General features: G+C 42.6%; 1 protein-coding gene across 1 annotated transcript in view; it reads left to right on the forward strand.

The window, feature by feature from the left end:
* vps13b (vacuolar protein sorting 13 homolog B) overlaps nt 1-21,552 on the forward strand; it is a 372,358-nt gene that overhangs the window by 260,918 nt on the left and 89,888 nt on the right. The window contains 3 exon segments of the mRNA XM_080472571.1: nt 12,525-12,866; nt 13,572-13,986; nt 14,132-14,269. Of these exon segments, the coding sequence (XP_080328697.1) occupies nt 12,525-12,866; nt 13,572-13,986; nt 14,132-14,269 (895 nt within the window).

The raw sequence follows: 21,552 nt of genomic DNA on the forward strand, positions 1-21,552 counted from the left end.
CCACTTTTTTTTTTCTTTCTTTTTTTTTGTGCGTGTCTGAAGAGGTGAAAAGAGGAAACATGTTTTTTTTTTTTTTTCTTCTACACCTGTATAAGCAAGAATCCACCTAGAATAACAGGTGATGGAGGGGATTGGATAACCTGAACAGTAACAGTGCCAGTGTGCAGTGGCTGCTGCTTCCCAACTCTGCTTTTCATGTCTTTCCACATGCTCGAGGAGTGTACTACTGATTTCCTCTTGGACTGCTCTCATTGGAGTAAATATTTACTCCCAAAGCAAAATGTACACATCATTTCAGGCTTTTAGAAGATTTTCCAGGGATACGGTAACATTTTCTGTTTTTCCACCCATGTCTTTCTCTCCGGGTCATGTAAAGGTGGAAAATAAAAAATGAAATAAAAAAAATAAGCTCTCTGTGAGCTCAGTTTTAAATTCTGAACAATCGGACATTAAAACCAAGTCATTAAATACAGTGATCAGAGAAAGCCATTAGTAGGATAGGAAAAGGAAGTCAGATAAAAGGCCACAGAATGGATCATAAAAATAAAATTAAAACAGGCTTTCAACTTCAGTACAACTTCGTGTTTTAGTATTACTAGATGTAATAAATGTTTTGATCGTTTCGATTGCAGAGATTTAGTGCGGCTTTCAGTTTCAAAGAAAAAAACCTCTAACAATCACCCATCATCAAATTGCTTGTTTTGTATGTGAATCAGCTCTTGACGATATCTTTCATTTTAAAAATAGACAATAATCAGACTAAGGAGTCAAATGTTGTCCTGCATGAGTTTGAGTTTAGAGTGAATTGTGTCAATTTCACTCAAACTGTGAGAAATAAACTTCCTTTACGATTTGGGGGTCGGTTTACACAACGGTGCTCAGATCCACGGAAAATCTAAGTACCTGATAACGTCTCCCAAGGTGGAACTTTTCTAAAATGCTCCGACTCCCCTGTTATGTTAAGCAGTACAAACACAACGTTCTGAAAACACTCCAGCTCTTTCTGCGTGTAAAAGCCAGAGGCGCTGCTACTGCCCATGCAAGGCTGCAGTTAGGAGTTCTGCTCATGTGCAACAATTAAAACAATGGTGTTTTCCGGAGTGTCATGGCTGCCAGTCCATCTTATCCTGGGACTTGGAAGTTGTATAGTTGAGAGTCACCCAGAATTACAATCCCACTTCACCTACTGTCCATATGAATGTCTGTGACCTCGCCATTGATGATGTTTATGAACAATATTGTTCTCTGGGTGTGTGGTTTCAATACAAAAACAAGAGCACCAACTTGTGGCTCAACATAAAAAAATGACATAATTTTTCAGCATTTCTGCCGTTTCTGTAGAAACGTACATCGTTTCCAAAACCTTGCTGTGTTAACGTGAAACTTTTCGGAAACAAAAACGCAAAAACAATGCATTGTCACTAGAAACGTTGTCATGTAAACGGGCCCTTAGATTATAAAGTAGCCGTGCAGTAAAAAGAATTCAGCAGAAAGGGGGGCATGTGTTGGCTGTGGGGGTGTTTCACATGCTGCGCAAATGTGATATTGATCAGGAATATTGCAACTCCAAATACATTTGTTTCCTATATCGTATATATTTATTGACTGTCTAAACCTCCTCTCATATATGAATATTTCTCACTAACAGTGAACTGTGCAAGTTTTATTGTTCATAAAACGTGTATAAAACATTACTAGGAGTATTGTAAAACTGACCTTGATTTTCCATCTCACCTGCTTGAGTTTGTCTGGTTGGAGGCGCTCCAGTGTGCATGTCACAAATCATCATAGTCATCAGACCCCTCACACAGAGTGTTTGTCCTTCTAGCACTGGGTCCAATCCTCTTGCGATCTCTGTGAGCCTGTAAAGTATATAAGTTTCAAAGTTTACAGTTTTGCAGGTGTTGCTTGATCAGGTTTCTAAACATCTGGAGATGCCATTTTTTCCTCCATGGTCTTTTTGGGCCGTGTTTGTGCAGTTCCTTTAGGGTGCTCTGCTTGTCCTTTTTGTTGTCAAGTACTCTTTTTTCCCCCCCTTCATTATCAGTCCCCGAGACTTGTCCTCTCTGTTCCCCCCTGTAAAAGCTCATCCGTGCTAACCAAGATGAGGGGACAGGGGGTCTTGCATCATTCTCCTTTGAGAGCCGAACATCGAGCACATCAGAGCCTTCGTCTCACTCAGCCCTGGGAGCACATCCAGAGAGAAATTAAAGGAAGATTACTTCAATCCTCCTCTTCTAATTTCAGCTCTGTAAATAGACAGCGAGCCAGGATTGTTCTTGTCGTCATGCCACTCTTTGAGTCCTGCACGCTGTTGCATGTACATACACAAGAGTGCATGCTTTTTTTTCGATTTCGAATATGGGACCGCGTGCACGGCCCCCCCCTCCTGGTTGCTTTACTGATCACAGCAGCATCACTCATGGACTTCAGTGAGACCACATGGGCCTCGAGCCCGTGCACCTCTCCCTGTCCTCCTCACACAGCCTCATCTCACCTCGCCATTGTTTACCCCCGCTGTTGCTCCTCATGAGCTTGTTACTAAAGCAGAGAATACAAACATGGCTGTCGAGGTAGAGCAAGCAGCCGTGTCAGCAGAACTCTCCATAACCTAATGAAAGGCATCTCTGAGGCTTTTTGAAGTCTGTCAGATGGCTGCTTTCGTGAACTGCCAAGCCCGTTATTGAAGACAATGTAGTTTAAAGCCCCTTTTGTTGTTTGTTTGATGGAAACGTAATGCTGGAGTTAATGACGTTAAGTTGAAAGCTTGGACGAGCGGTCCTGAGGTGCTCTGCTGCACCGAGTGTGTTTTTTTTACCCTGCGTGCTTGCAAACAGAGCGTTGCTACACTTTGCTTCAGCCGCGAAATATAAGCATTGATGGAATGAAACAAGAATTGCTCTGACTTCATAGGACTCATGTCAAGTCACAAGTGGTGTGTTCAGCTTACACTTTCCAACAAACTCATTTCACATTCCTCGGATTCTCACAGTAGCTCAGCCGCAGACTCTCTTACGCCCCCTTTGAGAAACGCGTTTCAAACACCATCAAGCCCACCTCACTCAGGGACGCTTTGCTTGTGTAAATACTGAAGCCTGTATATTAGATTAGAAAATTACCCCCACACAAATCTCAAAGCTAAATGGAGACGGTGACAGCTAATGAGAGCCAGTTGTTCCCTGCTCCATTCCCATGGAAAAAAATAAAACAAAACTGAGAGGACAAAGAGGAGAGCGTCTGCTGAATATGTTGCTGCTATGGGGACGACGTTCACAGCAATCAAGACCGGCCTCGAGGTGCTCGCAGTGCACTTATCCACTTTTACTCTCACTGTTGTGTGCTTCAAGTCATTTTTGGTCCACATGTGCCCATAAACCAACACATTTTATCTGTTCTTCAGCGTTGTGTTACAAAGTTCAATCAGATGCATCCAAGTCCAGCCAAGAGATCACCTTGGATGAGCACAGTAATCCCGTGCGTCATTTCTGAATGCTTATTCCACGCTACCTTTTCCCTCTTTGATCCTTTAGTCCAACAATTGTTTTCCGACATTTTCTAAACCTTAATTTTTTTGGTGAGTAATACAACGGCACCACATCCTGCTTATTGGAAGAGTCGATGACATTTTAGCGATGTGGTGTATTTCCAGTCATCACACTCACGCCTGACCTCCGTGTTGGGTTTGATTCTGGGTTTATATTGGTGGATTTGTTCAGGATGACTAAAGCAATAAGTCGCCTGTTGAGTTTTTAGGGTGGGTTTCTGTCGAAGCACTTAAATCATTCTTGATTGCCAGAGATTAGGAACGGGGCAGTGATGGGCCCAGAGCCGCTTGGGGAAGGCGCTCGGTGTTAACTGAACGTGGAGAACCGCCTGCTGAGTGTCAACGCTGTGGATACATCTCTGCTCTGCTCTGCTCTGCTCTGCTCTGCTCTGCTCTGCTCTGCTCTGCTCTGCTCTGCTCTGCTCTGCAATGGCAATCTGCATTCTATTTGTAAGGAAAATAGTGTCGTGTGCAGGCATGAAAGACAACCGGGTTTGAAGTTGAGTCGTTTTGAAACGGAGGCTTTAGCCGCCACGTGTCCCAGAGCCAGGTCTTTGTTGAGCTGCACACTGTAGTTCCCCACATGGACCACATTACTTTACTCTTTTCATAGATTTTCTTTTTTATTCTTCAACCTTTATCGGTTTCCATCTTTGTTTTGGAGCCTGTTCTGTTCCAAACCATAAGACAGCTGAAGACTGAAAAGCGTCTTCTGACTTCCTCTCGTGTCTTCGATTTATTTTTGTATTTTTTATTTTTTAGGTAGGCGTTTCACAAGCTTCTCTCATGTCCCTTTTTGTAGATGCGCCACGCCTCCCCACTTCTCCTTCTGTAGTGCTTTCCGGATGGAGAGCGTTCCAACTGACCCAGCGCTTCAGGAATGTCAACAGGCATAAATTATTACTGTCGCTCCATGTTTGCTCCCCCTTCACCCCCATATGTCACGAGGCATCAGGAGACATGGCAGGCAGAATATTCTCACATTATTAATCTAATTCTCATGTCGAAGGAAAACAGGTCTGAAGAAAGATGCTTGGAATGAGAAAACAAAAAGAGTAGGAGATTGTCTCTTGTGCTCCATTGAGAAACATGCTATTAAACCCCCCCCCCCAGCAGCATTACAGAGTGGAGGAAGCTTGTTAAAACGGCCCCACTCGGCGCCCTGAGCCTTCGAGTACACTGTTTAAAGTACAGTTGACAGTCACGCTGAAGTACTCGGCATCCATTTGCGAGCTCCGGGGTCACGGCCTTCCGTTGCTTCTTTGTTGTGGTTCAGCTGAAGTGCATAGCAGGTTGCCTTTGTTATTGAAACAAAGTTCAGTGTATTAAATGACTGCCTTTGATGCCCTTTTTATGCTCTGTGACCACTGTTATTGCGCACAAAGCACTGACTTCACATAATGAATGTCTTCCCCCCTCTGTTTTCCTCCAGAAAATGAGAGAATGAATTGTGCTTTTTATGGCATTTGGTTAAGTATTATTGTTGTTATTTTTGATTAAATGAGGAATTACTGCATTGAGGCTTTTTTTTCCCAGTCAGCACAAAGGCACAGAGGCCTGCTATCAGCTTTGTGGTTCTGCGAAACAAAAGTTAATAGCCCCGCAGGAGCCTAACCTGCAACTTTGATGTCAAGATACAGAAGTTAACTTCTATACAGGCATCCTGCAAATAAGTATAGTCCTGTCAGAAAGATTTAGTAATGACTTCCCATGTTCTTCAATGGGAATTGAACTGCAGGCCCTTGAGGACATGGGGAGACTGGGATAAACAAGCAATTTCTCAACAAGAACTCCATGAGAGGTAGCGCAGCTCCTTCCGCTGACCTCAGCTGACTACTATGGCTACTGCAACTGCCTTTCACGGGTTGCCAAGCCCTGATACAAATTGTGCTGCTTGTTCTGTCTTCACAGTGTTTCCCCTTTTTTTATCAAGTCTGTAAACAAACGATTTCCTCTGGTAGGAAAATATGATTACGTGTTTTTTCTGCAAACCAGTCTGGGTTTCTGAAACGGTGCCACACAGTGACCTTTTTTCACCTCGTTTATAATTAAATCGAGTCATTTTTATACTGATGAACTTTGATTTGGTGATGTCACACCTGACCTGTCAATCAAACATGTTAGTCTCCATAATCAAGAGAACTACTGCTCCAGAGAGTATGCTTCATGAGTGTATTCTCTACACCTGAGGTGTCAAATATATTCTAGTGCAGGGGCCACATACAGCAGAGTCTCATCTTGAGGGGGCTTAACCGGTTTCATGGCAGCATCACTGATATCTCAGCTCAGGTCTCAGTGTCGTGTTGTGTCCACTACTCTTAAGCAATTTGTTCAAAAATAAAATCTATGTTTTCTTTTGAGATCAGCAAATTCTTACCTTTTGCTTGGTGGTTTGAATTGAAGCCTCTTGTGAAGCAGATTTGGCCCACAGACCTTATCTTTGAAACCCCTGAGCTCCACGTTCACAGCCGTTTACAGGTAACGCATTTCAATGAGCTTTAGCAGGTTCAAGCTAATGAGTACTAGTTATATACCGTGTGTGTGTGTGTGTGTGTGTGTGTGTGTGTGTGTGTGTGTGTGTGTGTGTGTGTGTGTGTGTGTGTGTGTGTGTGTGTGTGTGTGTGTGTGTGTGTGTGTGTGTGTGTGTGTGTGTGTGTGTGTGTGTGTGTGTGTGTGTGTGTGTGTGTGTGTGTGTGTGTGTGTGCGTGTGTGTGTCAGCTTGGCACATCATGTACTCGAACTGTTGCCAGCTGCTGGAGTTACTGTTCCATATTGAGGAAGTTTCCAACTTAGGAAGTCATTATTCCCATTATTTTTGACAACACACAAACTCACTTTTACAACACTGGTCAGCTGAATACCACAACTTCCTGTATCAAATTATCAGGCCTTGTTTCAAATTAAAACTCATCATTGTTCTACACAGAGTCCTGCCATGCGCTGCGAAAGAAGAGGAATGTAAAAGACATATGCTGAGCACTGCTTTGCTGCCAGGTTAGGTTGCAGAGCCTGTACAATGTCCAGGGATGGATCGGATGCTGGTTCAGATGCTGTGTTCACTCGATCAATGAGCCCAGGACTGTGTCTCAAACTATATCACATTACAGTTTCTACACAGTCCTTAATGATAAAATCAATCAAATACTGCCACTGTGCACTTTCCAGAAATGCACAAGATTTCTATTTGAGGTAAAATATCTGATATCGTGAATTATTTGAGCAATTTTTGCTATTGTTTTCTAATGATATGATTTTCGCATGACAGGAAACAGTCACGTGTTGTCAGAAGTGTTTTATTATCCATTTATCCACCCATCTCCTTTCCCACTCAGTCCACTGTTTTATTAGTTAGGCATTAAAGTTTTCAGATCTGCTAAAGCAGCAGCTCACTGCACTTCTGCTAAGTCACTAAAACGGCACCGGTTGTACGAATAGTCCTGCCTTTCAAGCCTTCTGACCCTTATGAACACACCAGGAGCTCACAGCGCACTGCACTTAAAATAGCAAGCGTAAGTGTGGAAGTATGTGATTTGGAACAAAGTGCTAGTCTTGTTTAATGTATTTTTGGGCCACTCTTAAAGTGTAATGAATACATATTGGTCCTTTTGGTGCTTTCTGTGTCTTTAATGTAACCTTGGAAGCACAGATTGTATTACTTGACTGGATTCAGACTGCACTGAAAATATGTGGTTATTAAATATAGCCTTTTGAAACGAATAATAGTCACCTTTGTTCCTTAAACTATTTATTTTATTCCTTCCTGTCGGCTACCATACGACTTCCCTACCATCTTAAAACATCCACATTTTCATGTTCCCCGATCTCTGAACCTGAGTTGCAACCTAGTTTTCATTCATCTGGAAACAATCAGCCGCATATGTGGTATTCAGATGTAAAAGTTATGTTGTCATTTTCAACTAGCCAGCCAACACTGTAAACGGGTGGCATTCGGATGATGTGACATTGGCTTCCGAGTATTAGCCCCTCTCTAGCCACACTGCTCCGACAGAAACGGGGGTCAGAAGCCGTACAGATGCACCCTGATATGATTGGCACTTGGGAGACTCACGGTTTCACACTTTGGGGATTATCCTCCATTTTCCAGAATGTTCTGTCTGGAGACTCCAAGGGGATGACCTCATGATTGGCTGATGAGGGCAGAGGGCCGTGTGTGTGTGTGTGTGTGTGTGTGTGTGTGTGTGTGTGTGTGTGTGTGTGTGTGTGTGTGTGTGTGTGTGTGTGTGTGTGTGTGTGTGTGTGTGTGTGTGTGTGTGTGTGTGTGTGTGTGTGTGTGTGTGTGTGTGTGTGTGTGTGTGTGTGTGTGTGTGTGTGTGTGTGTGTGTGTGTGTGTGTGTGTGTGTGTGTGTGTGTGTGTGTGTGTGTGTGTGTGTGTGTGTGTGTGTGTGTGTGTGTGTGTGTGTGTGTGTGTGTGTGTGTGTCTTCGCGCAGTTGCACGTTTGTGATTGTGATCGAGTAAGTCCAGAGAAAGATTGTGCTGGGATGTGGAAACAGCGTTTCAGCGCAGCCATTATATAATATAATAGAAAGTAATGGCTGGAAAAGGGGATTTCAGTTGGGAGCGTGCCTGAAGCTACACCCCGTGATGGTATTCTGAATTTATTGCCCTCTGTCAATGAATAAATTGGCGTAAAGTAAATGCATATCGACTAGAGAGCTGTGTGTTTTCCCTCTACCTGTTCTGTTTCTCGGTAAGTGCAGTGGGGATCTAACCAGGCCCAGAGACAGGGAAGAAGCCAGTAATGTACTTTAGATCTCCAGCTGGGATCAAATCCTGGGAAAGCAGCAGACTTCATGTGTGTTTACGTGTCCATATTTATGATTGCACTGATTGGCTGTGTTGAGTCACATTGTACAGTCATGCAGTGAGCTTTGTGGCATGTTTTCTCATTGTTCTCCTTCTTCTGTGCCCACGATTGTGTTCCCCATCATCCATTACTCCAGTTGTAAGCACATCTAAATATAGACCAAAAATTTGCTTAGGGGGCACTCTTTTAGTCGCGGTGGTTAGAGAGAAGACGGGGTATTTGCTGTAATTGTAAATGCATGTGTGCACCCTCAGCTTGGGAGGAAAGACGAAGAAGCATAAAGGATATCTGGCTGTATCTGTGGCCTGTTGCTTATTCCCAGCTGCTGTGCAACTTATTTGTCCCTTTCCAATGCGGGGCATTTTTTTTCATTGTCTTTGCTGAATACCTTATACCAAATACCTCCTTTACCTCAGTACAAGCTTCTCTGGCTTAACGCAACACACATGGAGACAGGTCCAGACCCTCCTTCAGCTTTCTCTCCCCTCCTGTTTGCTTGGAAAATCTTACATTTCTCCCGAAAGAAGTGCACACATCCTGTCTTCATTATGGCAGAGAAAAGAGACGGGTTTGGCAGGGCCAATCCTATGAAAGTCCCGCACATGAGCCTGGTCGAACAGAACAGAACAGGCGGGCGGGCATGCTGCTGCGTTTTATATGGCTCTTGTTCTTAGCCTTTGATGACACTGTTTAGAATAGGAAATATCTAATAAGTCAAGTATTCTGTCTAATGTGCTGCCAGTGGGTTTAGTATTCGCCTGGAGGTCTTGAAACACTATCTCCGCCACAGCAATAATATACATTGAAAATTCTCATGCAGTGGGTGTAAGGGAGTGATGTAGGGAAAGAGAGGGGGCAGCTGAGAGCACATGGCGTAATGGCAACCATGTGCAGGTTGAAGCAGATGAGAGTGGAATAGAGCGGGATACACCTCCGATCTGTCCCCGGCATTTTACAATGCAGGAAAATCAGACTGCAGTAGCTAATTACAGCTATTCACATGGCGAAGAAACATTAAGGATGGGCCTCAGTAATCCTGTAACGGGGTTGGAAATGATCATTATTAGGACCAATCTTTCTTAGTGCCGTCAACAAGCCGTCATCTATTTCAATGATTTTAAAGCAGTGGTTGAACCAATGAACATGTTTGCCTTCTTTTTCCTGCCATATTTCTTATTCAGTTTTTGTGTCAATCACACTGTAGGAAACTAAAAAACAGCCTTTTCCGTTGTAATATCTGTCATCTACATTATTTTTAAACTCTCTTGGGAAAGTCCGTGAGACTACTTTCTAAATAAACCTTCCCAGTAAATGATCATTTTGTAGGTAGCGTTTAGTTTTATATGTTTGTCTCGTTCTTTCCCTCGGGAGCCGGCGGCCGCTTCTTTATAGTGTTAAAGATGGCACGCTTTGGTAGCGGAATAAAAATGCCTGCTTTCATTGTCGCAGCAAACCCGGCAACCCGCTCACATTGATTTATTTCATCTGTCACTGGGAGCTTTTTATTGCCACAATGACTGGAACCTTCCTGACATCCGTTAGATGGAGCCAAGCATAAAATCTCAGCTGCTTTTCTACACCATACCACAGGCTCTGCACGAAACTATTTGATTTGCCTGGTGAGCCCCCCACCCCCTTTTTTTCTAAGACATTTCCAATATTGTGAGAAGTGCAAAATGATTTTTAGGCCACAGGAAAAGTCCCAGAGCAGGCCTTTAATGTCTCTGCGGCTGTACGATGCTTTTCTTCTTTGGTCAACTTGTCCATGGTTTCAATCAAATGAGTTATTTTTTGGTTTGCATCTTCTTCTGAAGCCACGGGAAGCAAATGTAGCAATTTTCAAGGAGTCAGGAAAAAGAAAAACTGTAATCCAGTGTAATTCGATTCCCTTATCGCCCCGGTAACATGGTTTAGTTTAGAATGAGGCAATTGGTTTTAATACAGAGTAATTTATCTTTACGAAGGTGTTTTACGTCTTGAATGAGTTTACTCAGTAACAGGACTATGGGTAATATTATCGTCAGTTTTCATATTAATGTTTTAAGTTAAAGAGATCTACCAGATCGCCACCTTCCCGTGGGCTCACCACCTGCAGGAAGGTTCTTAAATCGGTGCTATGTGATCTGGGTGACAGTGCTCTGACTGTCACCCCCGCGACCCGGAAACGGATAAGCGGAAGAAAATGGATGGATGGTTAAAGAGATCTAACAAACCCACAATAAAATGCTGAATACTTTTGAATTTGTCTTGTCAAAAATGTATGTTTCCTGTGTTTAACAGATATCATAGTGGGAAAAGTACAAACATATCATGTAAAGAATTTAAAAAAGTATGTTTCTCTTCTATATTTATGGGTAGTATGCTGTTGCTTTAAATCTTTTATGTGTGATTGCATGTTCTTGCTTTCATTTTTAATAAGACTCTAAAGTTTCAGTGAAATTAAATTTGATAAATATCAACTACAGACTGAAACTGGTGGCTTTTTAATTCATGTACAGACACAGTAACTTACAGTCATAGATAAGCACTGCTGCTGGTGATGGAGCCAGATGTTGCTATAATAGTATATAATAGAGTACACTTAATCTTTATGAGCATTATTATTATTATTACATCTTTACACTTTGGGAAAATTTTAACTTTGTTTTATACAGCATCTCATACAATAAGTGTAAGTGTCCCTCAAAAGCTTTCAGCCATAGAGGAAAATCAGAAATCCTAATATTTGGTGAATTCACACGAATTAGTCTTGTCACTATACTGAAGGAAATGTTTTCAACCAGGCATAATGGATTTAGAAATCTGCTCAAAGCAGAATTTAAATACAGTAATAATGCCTGTATTCATTTCACCTCTGCTTTTCAACCATATACAAAAATCAACCATAACCATTAACAAGCTATACAACATTCTATTGGTCTTAATATAACATCAACCTCCTTCCATTGGAGACACAATCCTGTTTTAATCAAGGCATGGATTTTAGTTTGCAATATAATAATGAAATCACATTGAATTAAACTTCTACTTCTGGGTACAAAGCATGTCCATGGACACATGAGTGTGCAAACACTCGCTTAAAGGACTCCACTGATGTTTTCTGGTCATAAATATTCTCCAGTGTCCTCACACACATTTTCTGCTGTCGTAGTTCTCATGCTCTGGCTCCTCTGGTAGTGCAGCGTCCTCCCATTTATTGCAATATATTTATTTGACCACCAGGGGAATAACCTAATTTCTTTCCACTTGAGTCTGTTTCATGTGGCGAGTCAGTTCAGGTGATCTGGATTCCTGCACAGACGGAGAAATGTGTCTACGTTAAAGATCATCAATAGATTTGGAAAGGTTGTACTAATCATAAAATGAAGTAGGCTGCTATATTTTTGAGTTCCAGCAACATGTGGCCAATTTTACAGCTTTGACAATGTAAATAGTTTAATATAAAGCCATCGTGACCCCTAAGTTGTAAAGCACATGCAGTTTTTCAATTCAAATTTCAGGTTTGTCATTTGTTGTTAAAAAACATGAACTTCTTCATAATATACAAATATTTTGTTGCAGTAAAACAAAAGCAGAGATTTAGAGTTCTGGTTATTTATAGATTAGAATCTATATATTTAATGGTCCTGCAAACTTTAGATCCAATTGTAAGTAAGTAAATAAGTAGAATTTGTTTATTTAGCACCTTTCACAGATGAAGATCACAAAAGATAAAAACTGAAAGAAAGATAAAACTGAAATAAAGTCATTCGAAATATAAGTAAAACTGATACAACAGGGCAATAACAGATATGATACAGAGAGGGAAACCACACCTAAACAAAAACAATCGGTAAAATAAATAAAAGTGGCCCCTGAAGTAAAATGACATTGACACTCTTGTATCAGAGCCTCAAAATTAGAGGACCTCAGATGTTCAGACTTATTTCACCTCAAAAAACCTGATTTATACTCTGAACAAAATAATAATCGAATTATCCACAAATACAAGATGAGATGAGATAAGATCTGACTTTATTAACCTAAAATGGAGAAATTCAGTAGAACTAGCACCGGTACTACTAGTACTAGTACTAAACCTGTTCTCTCCAGTTGCAGCCATCCTCAGCATTTTGGTATAGTATAGTAATACCATCCATTATTTTTGCATTCAGGTGCGTCGACATGAGCGAAAGCGTGGAACACGCAGCAGTGCGGCGGCGGCTGAGTCTTCGTCGCGTCACAGTGGCACCGGGCCTGACAGCGGCTTCGGCAGCGACAGCGCTCGCATCCGCATCGTCCAGATCGAGCAGCAGAGCGGAGCCAGCCACCACTGCATCGCTCGGCCCTCCCACAAGTCCACCATCACCAAGAACCTCAGTTTCATCCCTTTTGACATCTTTCTTACCGCCAGCAGGCTTTCTCTCATGACCTACGCTTGCTCCAGTCACACTAAAGCTCTCCCCCCCCTGTCAGACACCCCCAGCACACCGGAGAGGAAGGACTCAGAGGATAAGGTGAAATGACTCTTATCTTTATATATCATTCACAAAAAGCAAATATAGAATGGCGTTATATAAGTACAAATAGATTAATAGCTCACAATTGTGATTTGAAAGTCCGTTCTGATTTTCCATACAGTTTAAATGATTAGAGCTGAACTGAGCGATACGCCACATGGACGTTTCCTTCCTAACCAGTGTCTTAAAAACATTAAAATACATATATATCTGTCTGTGTGTGTGTGTGTGTGTGTGTGTGTGTGTGTGTGTGTGTGTGTGTGTGTGTGTGTGTGTGTGTGTGTGTGTGTGTGTGTGTGTGTGTGTGTGTGTGTGTGTGTGTGTGTGTGTGTGTGTGTGTGTGTGTGTGTGTGTGTGTGTGTGTGTGTGTGTGTGTGTGTGTGTGCTCCAACAATAAAAAGCTAATGTAACAGGCAGATGTCAAACTGAAGCTCTTCTGGGCACTCACTCAACAGTATCCCACAGTAAATAGAGCAGAAGAATATAAATGGTTGTCATGAGCATTTAAAGCTCTTTAGAGCCATAGTAGGAATGTCAGTCTTCTCACATTTACACTGTGGAGTTGTGTGTTTGTGAACCAGTAGCTGCACTTTGTTGCGTTAAAATAGGAATTACATTATGCTCGAGTCAAATCAGTGTCTCATTGACTTTCATTCAAAAGCTCTGACCCTCTGCTTGATGATCGGCCCGTGTGTGCTTCAGGTGGGAAAGAGTGCGCTCAACCAGCTGGAGATGATGTCCGAGTCTCCCCCGGCTTCGGCCTCCCCGACCCCGGACCCCGCTCCGCCCGCTCAGGATTCACTTGCCGGCCTAACGGCCGATGACATCCTCAACAGCAACACCTCTCAGCCGGCCTCCCCGCTGCTGAGGCGCAGCCTGCTTTCACTGGAGGGCCTGCCGACGCCCACACGCTCCTCGGCCCGCCAGGCGCTCGGTGTTACCATCGTGAGGCAGCCGGGGAGGAGGGGGGCCGGGGACCAGGTGCTGGAGCCTCTTTTGTACCTGCAGGTGATGCAGCCGTCAGCTCTGCTCAGCTGCCATCACCGTAAGCAAAGGATGGAGCTGTCGGTGTTCGACGTCTCCTTGAGAGGTGTGGCCTCTGACTACAAGTGCCTAGGTGAGGGAGATCAGCAGAGAGAAAGGCGAACAGAGCTGTCAATATGGGTTCTTCACATTTATTTAAAGCACATTTTCTTACTTGATCCTGTTTGCTGCTTTGTTTCCTTCCTGTTTTCTCTGAACCTCTGCCTCTTCTGGTCCAGACCCAGGAAAGACTCTGCCAGAGTCTCTGGACTACAACGTGTTTTGGCTGCAGACAGTAGCAGCAGAGGTGGACAGTAAAACGGGCATCCCTCCCCCTCTGCTCTGCCTTCAGATCAAAGATTTCCTCAATGGACCAGGTGGGAATCAGGAACACACACATTTCAGTGCGCTCACGCCAACATGCTGCTTACCATTTAGTGCATCCGCTTCACATTTCAAATGCATTCAAGGGAAAATGTCCGCGACTATAAAGCAGGGCCAGCGCACACACACAAACCCGCTAAACAAACAGGCCAGGAGCGCACACACGCTCTTCTTTTCTTCTGTGTGTTTGCACACGATGAGCGCTCTAAGTGACACTGCAGATGTTTAGTGAAGGAAGCAACTTTTACAACTCATGCCACATCGCGGCCTACGAGCTCCTGTGGATTTCAGTGTGTTTGTGCGTGTGCAGTGTGGGGCGCCTGTGAATTTGCCTTTCACAGGGTTCGGTCCTCTATTTTTAGACTGATATGATATCCATATGAGCAACTTTAAGCTAAGGTTGTTGACCCAAGGGTGTGGTTGACATCCTCCTCAAAAACAACTGCAATGAATCAAAAGTGTGAGTGGGCTTTTGAGTCAACCTTTCTGTCCCTGCGAGGGTTTCTCTCCCAGTGTGTGTAGGCGCAGGACATCCTTCAGAGTTCAGCTCCCTGAACCCGGGCCAGATGTTGCAGATGCAGTCACAGCGATACCTAACTACAGACACGCTTTGACAGATAGGCTGTCTCTTTGTCCACATGCATACAATCATGAACACATACGGTGCCTGTACACAAGCTCGGACTGTAGGTGTTATTAATGATAGTTTAGCAACCGTTATAGCTCCCTTGCCCCCACATGCATCCCTTCCTGCTGTCACCTCCAAGCTCTTAGCTTCTACGTCCACCTGGAATCACACAACACAATGAGTCTCTCTCTGCACCCCAACAACCGCACGATATAGACATGCACTACCAGTGTCTATCAACAAGAGCGCTTTCCCAGATAAAGATTGCCCCTAGAGTCCCCCGGCTAGCTCAGTTGGTAGAGCATGAGACTCACAATCTCAGGGTAGTGGGTTCGTGTCCCACGCCGGGCGCCACCTTCCCGTGGGCTCACCACCTGCAGGAAGGTTCTTAAATGGTGCATTGTGATCTGGGTGACGGTGCTCAGACTGTCACCCCCGCGACCCGGAAACGGATAAGCGGAAGAAAATGAATGAATGAATGAAGATTGCCCCTAGAGGTGAGGTTTGCATGAAAAAAAGGCCTAAAAATGACATTTTTCTCAGTGCTGAAACAGCTTCTTGGAATTACTGCAACATAGATTATGTTTGACATGAATCTTGTTGATGATTTTCCGTTATAAGACAACATTTCGTTATATGAAAACATCAGTGTCACATTAAAATAATGTGACACTGATGTCACAGTGATTTAACAGGTTTTGGGTAAGGACTTCCAACAAAGATTGTTTCTCCCATAGTTCTGAGATATTTCATTTAAACATTTTGTTTAGTTTGAGAAAGTCTAACTCTAAAGATGCATAAAGATAACCTGAAAGGTCCTAATACTTTCAGGGATTGTTTTACACTGAGATGTACTGACAGTTGCTTATTTGTGAAGCTCGTCATTAGAAATTATATATTTTTTAAAGGCATTTCTGACAGTTCTTTGCAGATTACAGCACGTATTAAATACGTTTAGATGTACGCAATATATGAATAAAATGTCTCATGAAGATGATCCATTAAGATTCTTTTCTCCTCCAGTAATTTTTTGTTCTTTTCTAGAAATACATGCTTCTAAATAAAAAGGTAAATTAAAAACTTGTAGATTCCATATTACTGCCTAATAAACCTTTATTGTGCTATGCACTGCTGTTAAAACATTTTAGAGTGGTGATGTCAAACTCATTTTAGTTCAGGAAACAAGTACACCCCGATTTCATCCCGAGTTGTCCAGACCAGTAAAATGGTGTCATAATAACTACACTTTAACTTACATTTTTTTCTTTGTTGTGACATAGAGTATAAGCTTTGCAAAATACAGTGAAATGTCAAAAAAAAAATTATAACTGTTGTATTTTTGAGCCTTTTCCATGCATGTTTTTATAAATTCCCCAGAACCTGAAAATTCAATGCTTTCTTTGCAATTGTTACAATTTACTTGTCGGTTCATGGCTCAGATTGGAGCCTTTGGCTGGCCCGTTCTGGTCCCCGAGCCTTGTGTTTGACACCCCTATTTTACAGGATTCTAGTTTTTCCAGTTATTTATTAACAATGATTCAGTTTAATGTATCATTGGACTTTGAAATGAAAGCATACAACAATTAAACAATTTGAATTCAACTCTGAAGACCCAAACTAATTTTGTATTTTGGTCTCAGCAACCCAAAATGGTGTCCACATATGTGGACGGACGCCAGTTCCTTGGAGGTTGAAGGAGAAATCTTGGAATGCATTTTGGTTTATAAACTGATTCCAAGGTTTTGACTCATCGAATCAGCCATCTTTGGCAGAAATCACAGCTGAACACGCTCATTCTTTTTATAATAGAAATGAAATATTTTTCAGAAAATTCTCCAGTGCTCTGTTGTAGAAGCTCCCTTGGCACTTGCAGTTTACTTTGCTTTCACTCTTTTGTCCAGTTCATCCGAAGGCAGCTGCGTCGGGTTTAAGTCCGAGGACTCAAGCACACCATCTTGTTCTTTTCTCCTGATGTACTTTTGGCAAGGCTTGGTTAACATTTTAACATGTGTTGGGCCACTATCTTGCTGTAGGATGAATTTCTGATCCCGGATGGTATTGCTTGGTGTTGCAGAATGCTGTGGTAGTTTTGGTTCATAGAGCCTCCCAGTCAGTACAAGCGACCGACCCTGGATCCAGAAGAACAGCCCTAGACCATCTCAGTTCCTCCTCCGGGTTGTTGATGTCACACTCTGTGGAACCATCTTTTCTCTTACTCAACGGCATACAAAGACCCTGCTTGATGAACCAAAGAATCCATAACACCTTCTTCCAGTCTTCAGTGGTCCAGTGGTGGTGTTTCATGGCCAAGACAAGCCTCTCTGCCTATTCTGACATCTTAGCAATGGCTTTCTGCTACTTGTCCTATTAAACCTGCAGCTTCAAGACTTCGCTTCACAGCTGAAACTGAGACTTTCTGGCTACGGCCATTATTTCGCTGTTGTCTTGTGAGCCACCGATCACACAAGCAGTTAACTCTCTAAACTTGTCTTCTGATTCTGTCGTGGCTTTTGGTCTGCCAGACCTCTTCCTGTTCAGAGTTTCAGAAACTGTACTCACTGACGCCTTCATTTTCTCTGAATCTCTCTGTAGGAAAGACCTGCTTTTCTAAGTCTTATGACGGTTTGTCTCTATTACATTATGAATTGCCTTTTCTGGCCATTTTTGTAGCGGCACACAACTTTCTGCAATACAATACTGTTTAACTGATGGTCTGGTAGCACAGAGTGGTCCAACACAGTTCACCACTTATCTTTATACCATTTCAAGCTATTCATTGAACTTAAGTGACTTGAACTGCAACAAATACCTGGAAAGTTTCGGGCGTTCTCAAATTACAGCTCAGTTTTATTATATATATGATGGTTATGCCTGTAGGTTGAATCAGCAAATGAGAGCAAGTTTGAGTGAACACAGACGTTTGAATCAGGAGGATGAATAGTACGTGTAGTTTCGATTTTATTTTCCACTGTCCTCAATGTTTTGAAATTCGTGTATTACCAGAATATTTATTGTACTGTTGTTACATCTCATTTCTCAGTGCACTCAGGTGGTCCTCTTGGATTTGTGAGCAGCAGAGCCGTCCTCCTCTCAGAAGGATAAACTTCAATCATAGTCGATCAGATTCATTCTCTTTGCATACAAACAAACACCCTCCCGGATGACTCAGACGAGATCCAGGCTCCGTTTGAGGTTGCCCCAGGTCAGGCTCTGCTGGAAATATCTAGAATTGACCACACATGCTACTGGTTCTCCTTCACCCCTTCCACCACACAGTCGCACATATGCACAGTTTCAAGCGTGTGTTGTTTAGTTAGATGACTCTCTGGAGGAGATAATTATACTCTTCAGGGATGGAGGAGCAAAGGAAACAGTTACACAGAGCAGCAGAGTGCATGCACCAGTGGATATTTTTTTGGAATGCACTGATTTCCGTGGTTGAGACAGTACAGACACAAACAGGAATCACTTTCAGGTTTTCAACTCATGAATCAGGCATCATGTGTAAGGTGAGACGTTTCGTTATTGGATTTCCCCTCATTCCTGTATTTAACAGAAAGGAGTGGAAGATAAGGACAAAGACGAGTGTTCAGTATTTGATTTATTTGTCTCCCTGTTTTTATAGACAGTTTATTTGCGTGTGTGTGTGTCTTTGTAGATGTTGCCGTGCGCGCACCGCTATGTGTATGTATCATGTTTGGCGGCTCTGCTTTGATTCGACAGTGCTTCACATTTGATTTATTTCAACCAGGCGCAAACGGAGAGCAGACCGCCACGAGGCCACGTCTCTGCCGTGTGTTTACAGCAATATGCTCGCAATTTCAGCAGCATTTATTCTGCAGGACCAATCCAAGCTGCCCTCCCAAGGATGCTGAGTGGGGAACACTTGCAACATGTGTACTGTAGACTGGGTGGTGTTTCACTGCTGACCCTCATTCAGCAGCCGCTCATCACACACGCTCACATAAACAGCACTGATGCAGATGCATACAAGAAGCCAGATTTTTCAGAGCCAGGAGAGTTCAAGGCTTGACCAGCAAACATGGAAAACAGCAAGGATGGTTTTGAATTTTGGTTTTTGCATCATGTTTCTTGCTCTCCTTTTCTTTTTTTCAGTGACTGACCAGAAAACACAGACGCACGTCCCTCTTGTTGCTCTCATCTTTCCTACTCAGATCTACTCTGAGAGGGTCAGTGAGCGAGTCCAGCAATGTAACTGCTACCACTTTTAGACAAGAGATCAGCCTTCCCTCTGTAGCGAAGCAGCAGGTGATAGATTAGCTAGAACAAATTGGAACCATTACTCTCCTGTGCCCCTGGTTCCCATCAACCTTTGAGTTCGTAGAAATGTTGTCAGTTGCTGTATACAAGCGTGTGCCCCTCCGAACCATCCAGAACCTCTCTAATTTGAGTCAGATGGCATCTGAGGTACGTGTCATTGGCCTTACTGTTTTTTCAGCGGGTTCCTTCAGATACCCGTCAAAAAATTCTCTCCGCTTTCAAACACAGACGTATCCGTACACCTTTCACATGCAGGTCCTGTGTAATTGGACGCGTTGCCACTCGTGTCGGACATAGATTCTCTGCTGTTGAGTTTCAAGTGTAAAAAAAATCAAAGGCGCGGTTGGAATGAAAACAATGTTTTTCAGTGGTTGTACACATACACACACCCAACGCCAGTTCAAAGTGGGGACAGCGTCAAGCATGACCTTGCGAGAAACAAGTCACGGTAACCTGGGTAATATTTAATCTCCTTCACCACATTGACCAGAGATATATATACGTGTGTGTATGTGCCTCAGACAGACCTTGATCTCCGACTTTCTCCAGCGCTAATAGAGGCTGACACCTGAGAAGGGCCAGTCTATGATTCCTCCAGCCTGTTCACATTAAAGCCTGTTCTTTAAAGGTATCCAAACACCAACACCACCTCTCACCCTCCAGGTCTGATGCTTGTACTGTGTGCAGACCCTCTACTGACAGCCTCCAGACGAAAAGAATTGAGTGACTTTTATGGCTGAAGTCAAAGTGTTTCCAATGAAAACACTATAATCTGACTTGCCTTGCTTCGTGCTGAGGGTGCCACCACAACTCTTATTATTATTTAAATGTTGTACCTTCTTAAAACCTCGCCTATGTCTGAAGGCCCTCCAAAGTGCAGCAGTCACTCCTGAGGAATTGTTAAAAAAGACTCACATTTATATTTCTGTTCAATCCTGTGCAGTATATATTGAGAAAGGCCAATATCAGAGTAACATGTTACATCTGAACCCATAAATATAGAATTTGCGGATTAGTCTATGAAACCCACAAGTCTGTGATGGCTTGTAAGTACTTGTTTAAATGTTTTTTCTTTTTTTGTGTTTTTAAGGTTTACAGTCCTTATTGTATGTCTTCTTTGCCAGAACAGTAAAATCACATGGGACACCTTCCCTCGTTCTGTGACTCTGGAATATGACAGAGACATATTTGACACGTGGTCATATAACACACAAGTGATGTGATTGAATGCGATTTTTGCAAAAAGGCTCTTTCTTGACAGCGCTCCACCGCAGTAAAAAGGTGCTCCATCACTTGTTGGAAAAAGCTGGACAGATGATGTGGCCGGCTTTGTTTCCAGAGTTCTCTGCAGAGATCAGTCCATGCACTTGAAAATCCAGATACACTTTCTACAGTTATCATTTGACAGTGTAATGTGCTATGATGTTTCCCTGAAGTCGGCCTCTTAACTTCCAGAGAAATACTTAAATATGTGACGTAGTCTTTAATTTTGATCTTTTTTTGCTCCTTACTGCACATGTCAGATGACAAGGCTGGGTATTCTCAGCAAACAAGGTTTTATTGTTAAATAATTACTTTGGAGAAAGAAAACTGAGGCATGAGATAACTATGATGCTTCACCTTTGACTGAGTTTCTGTAAGCTGATGAGGCCAGCTCACCACAGATTTCTTCATACAGTTACATGCATCAGCAAACACATTGAGACTGTTGTTGAAAAACATTCGATTCACACCAATTCTCAGTCACTAAGAGTGTTATAAAATAATAAAAACAATCTTAAAAAAACAAGTCATATATTCCCTTTAGTTTGAAATACTGTATGTTTTGTTTGAACAAGATTTGTGTGAACCAATAAAATGCCTTTACATCACTCATGTGCATGCAACAAGCAATATATTTATATTTATCGTTATTTTATAAATGAAAGCACTCATATTATTCTTCACAGAGAAACAACACTTTACACAGGACCTCCAAAAAATGTATGATGTGCAGACATTCTGGGCATTTACCTTCTTTTCCTGATTATCTGAACTCTGATGGCTCTTTCCATCAATCCATGTCGTGATAAGTGAAACTATTTGATCTGCACCATTGGGGCGGATATTTTCAGATGTGAGGTCTGACCCATATTTGAATCAGTCTGATTCCCGGCAGTGAGACTTACCTCAACCAACAGTCGATTCTCCTTCGTGCAGGAAACAATAGTTATAAATTGTTTATCACGTTGTCAGTCACTTTTGGTTTTAAATGCATATTTATTTTTTGATAAATGTTCCAAAGTCAAGTCAAACTTTTATAAAGGACAAGTCTTTGGAGGCTCGGTCAGCCAGGTGAGCTTCAAATGGGTCATCAGGTGATAAATC

The sequence above is a fragment of the Lipophrys pholis genome, assembly GCF_963383615.2.
Source record: "Lipophrys pholis genome assembly, chromosome: 9".
Classification (NCBI taxonomy): Eukaryota; Metazoa; Chordata; class Actinopteri; order Blenniiformes; family Blenniidae; genus Lipophrys; species Lipophrys pholis.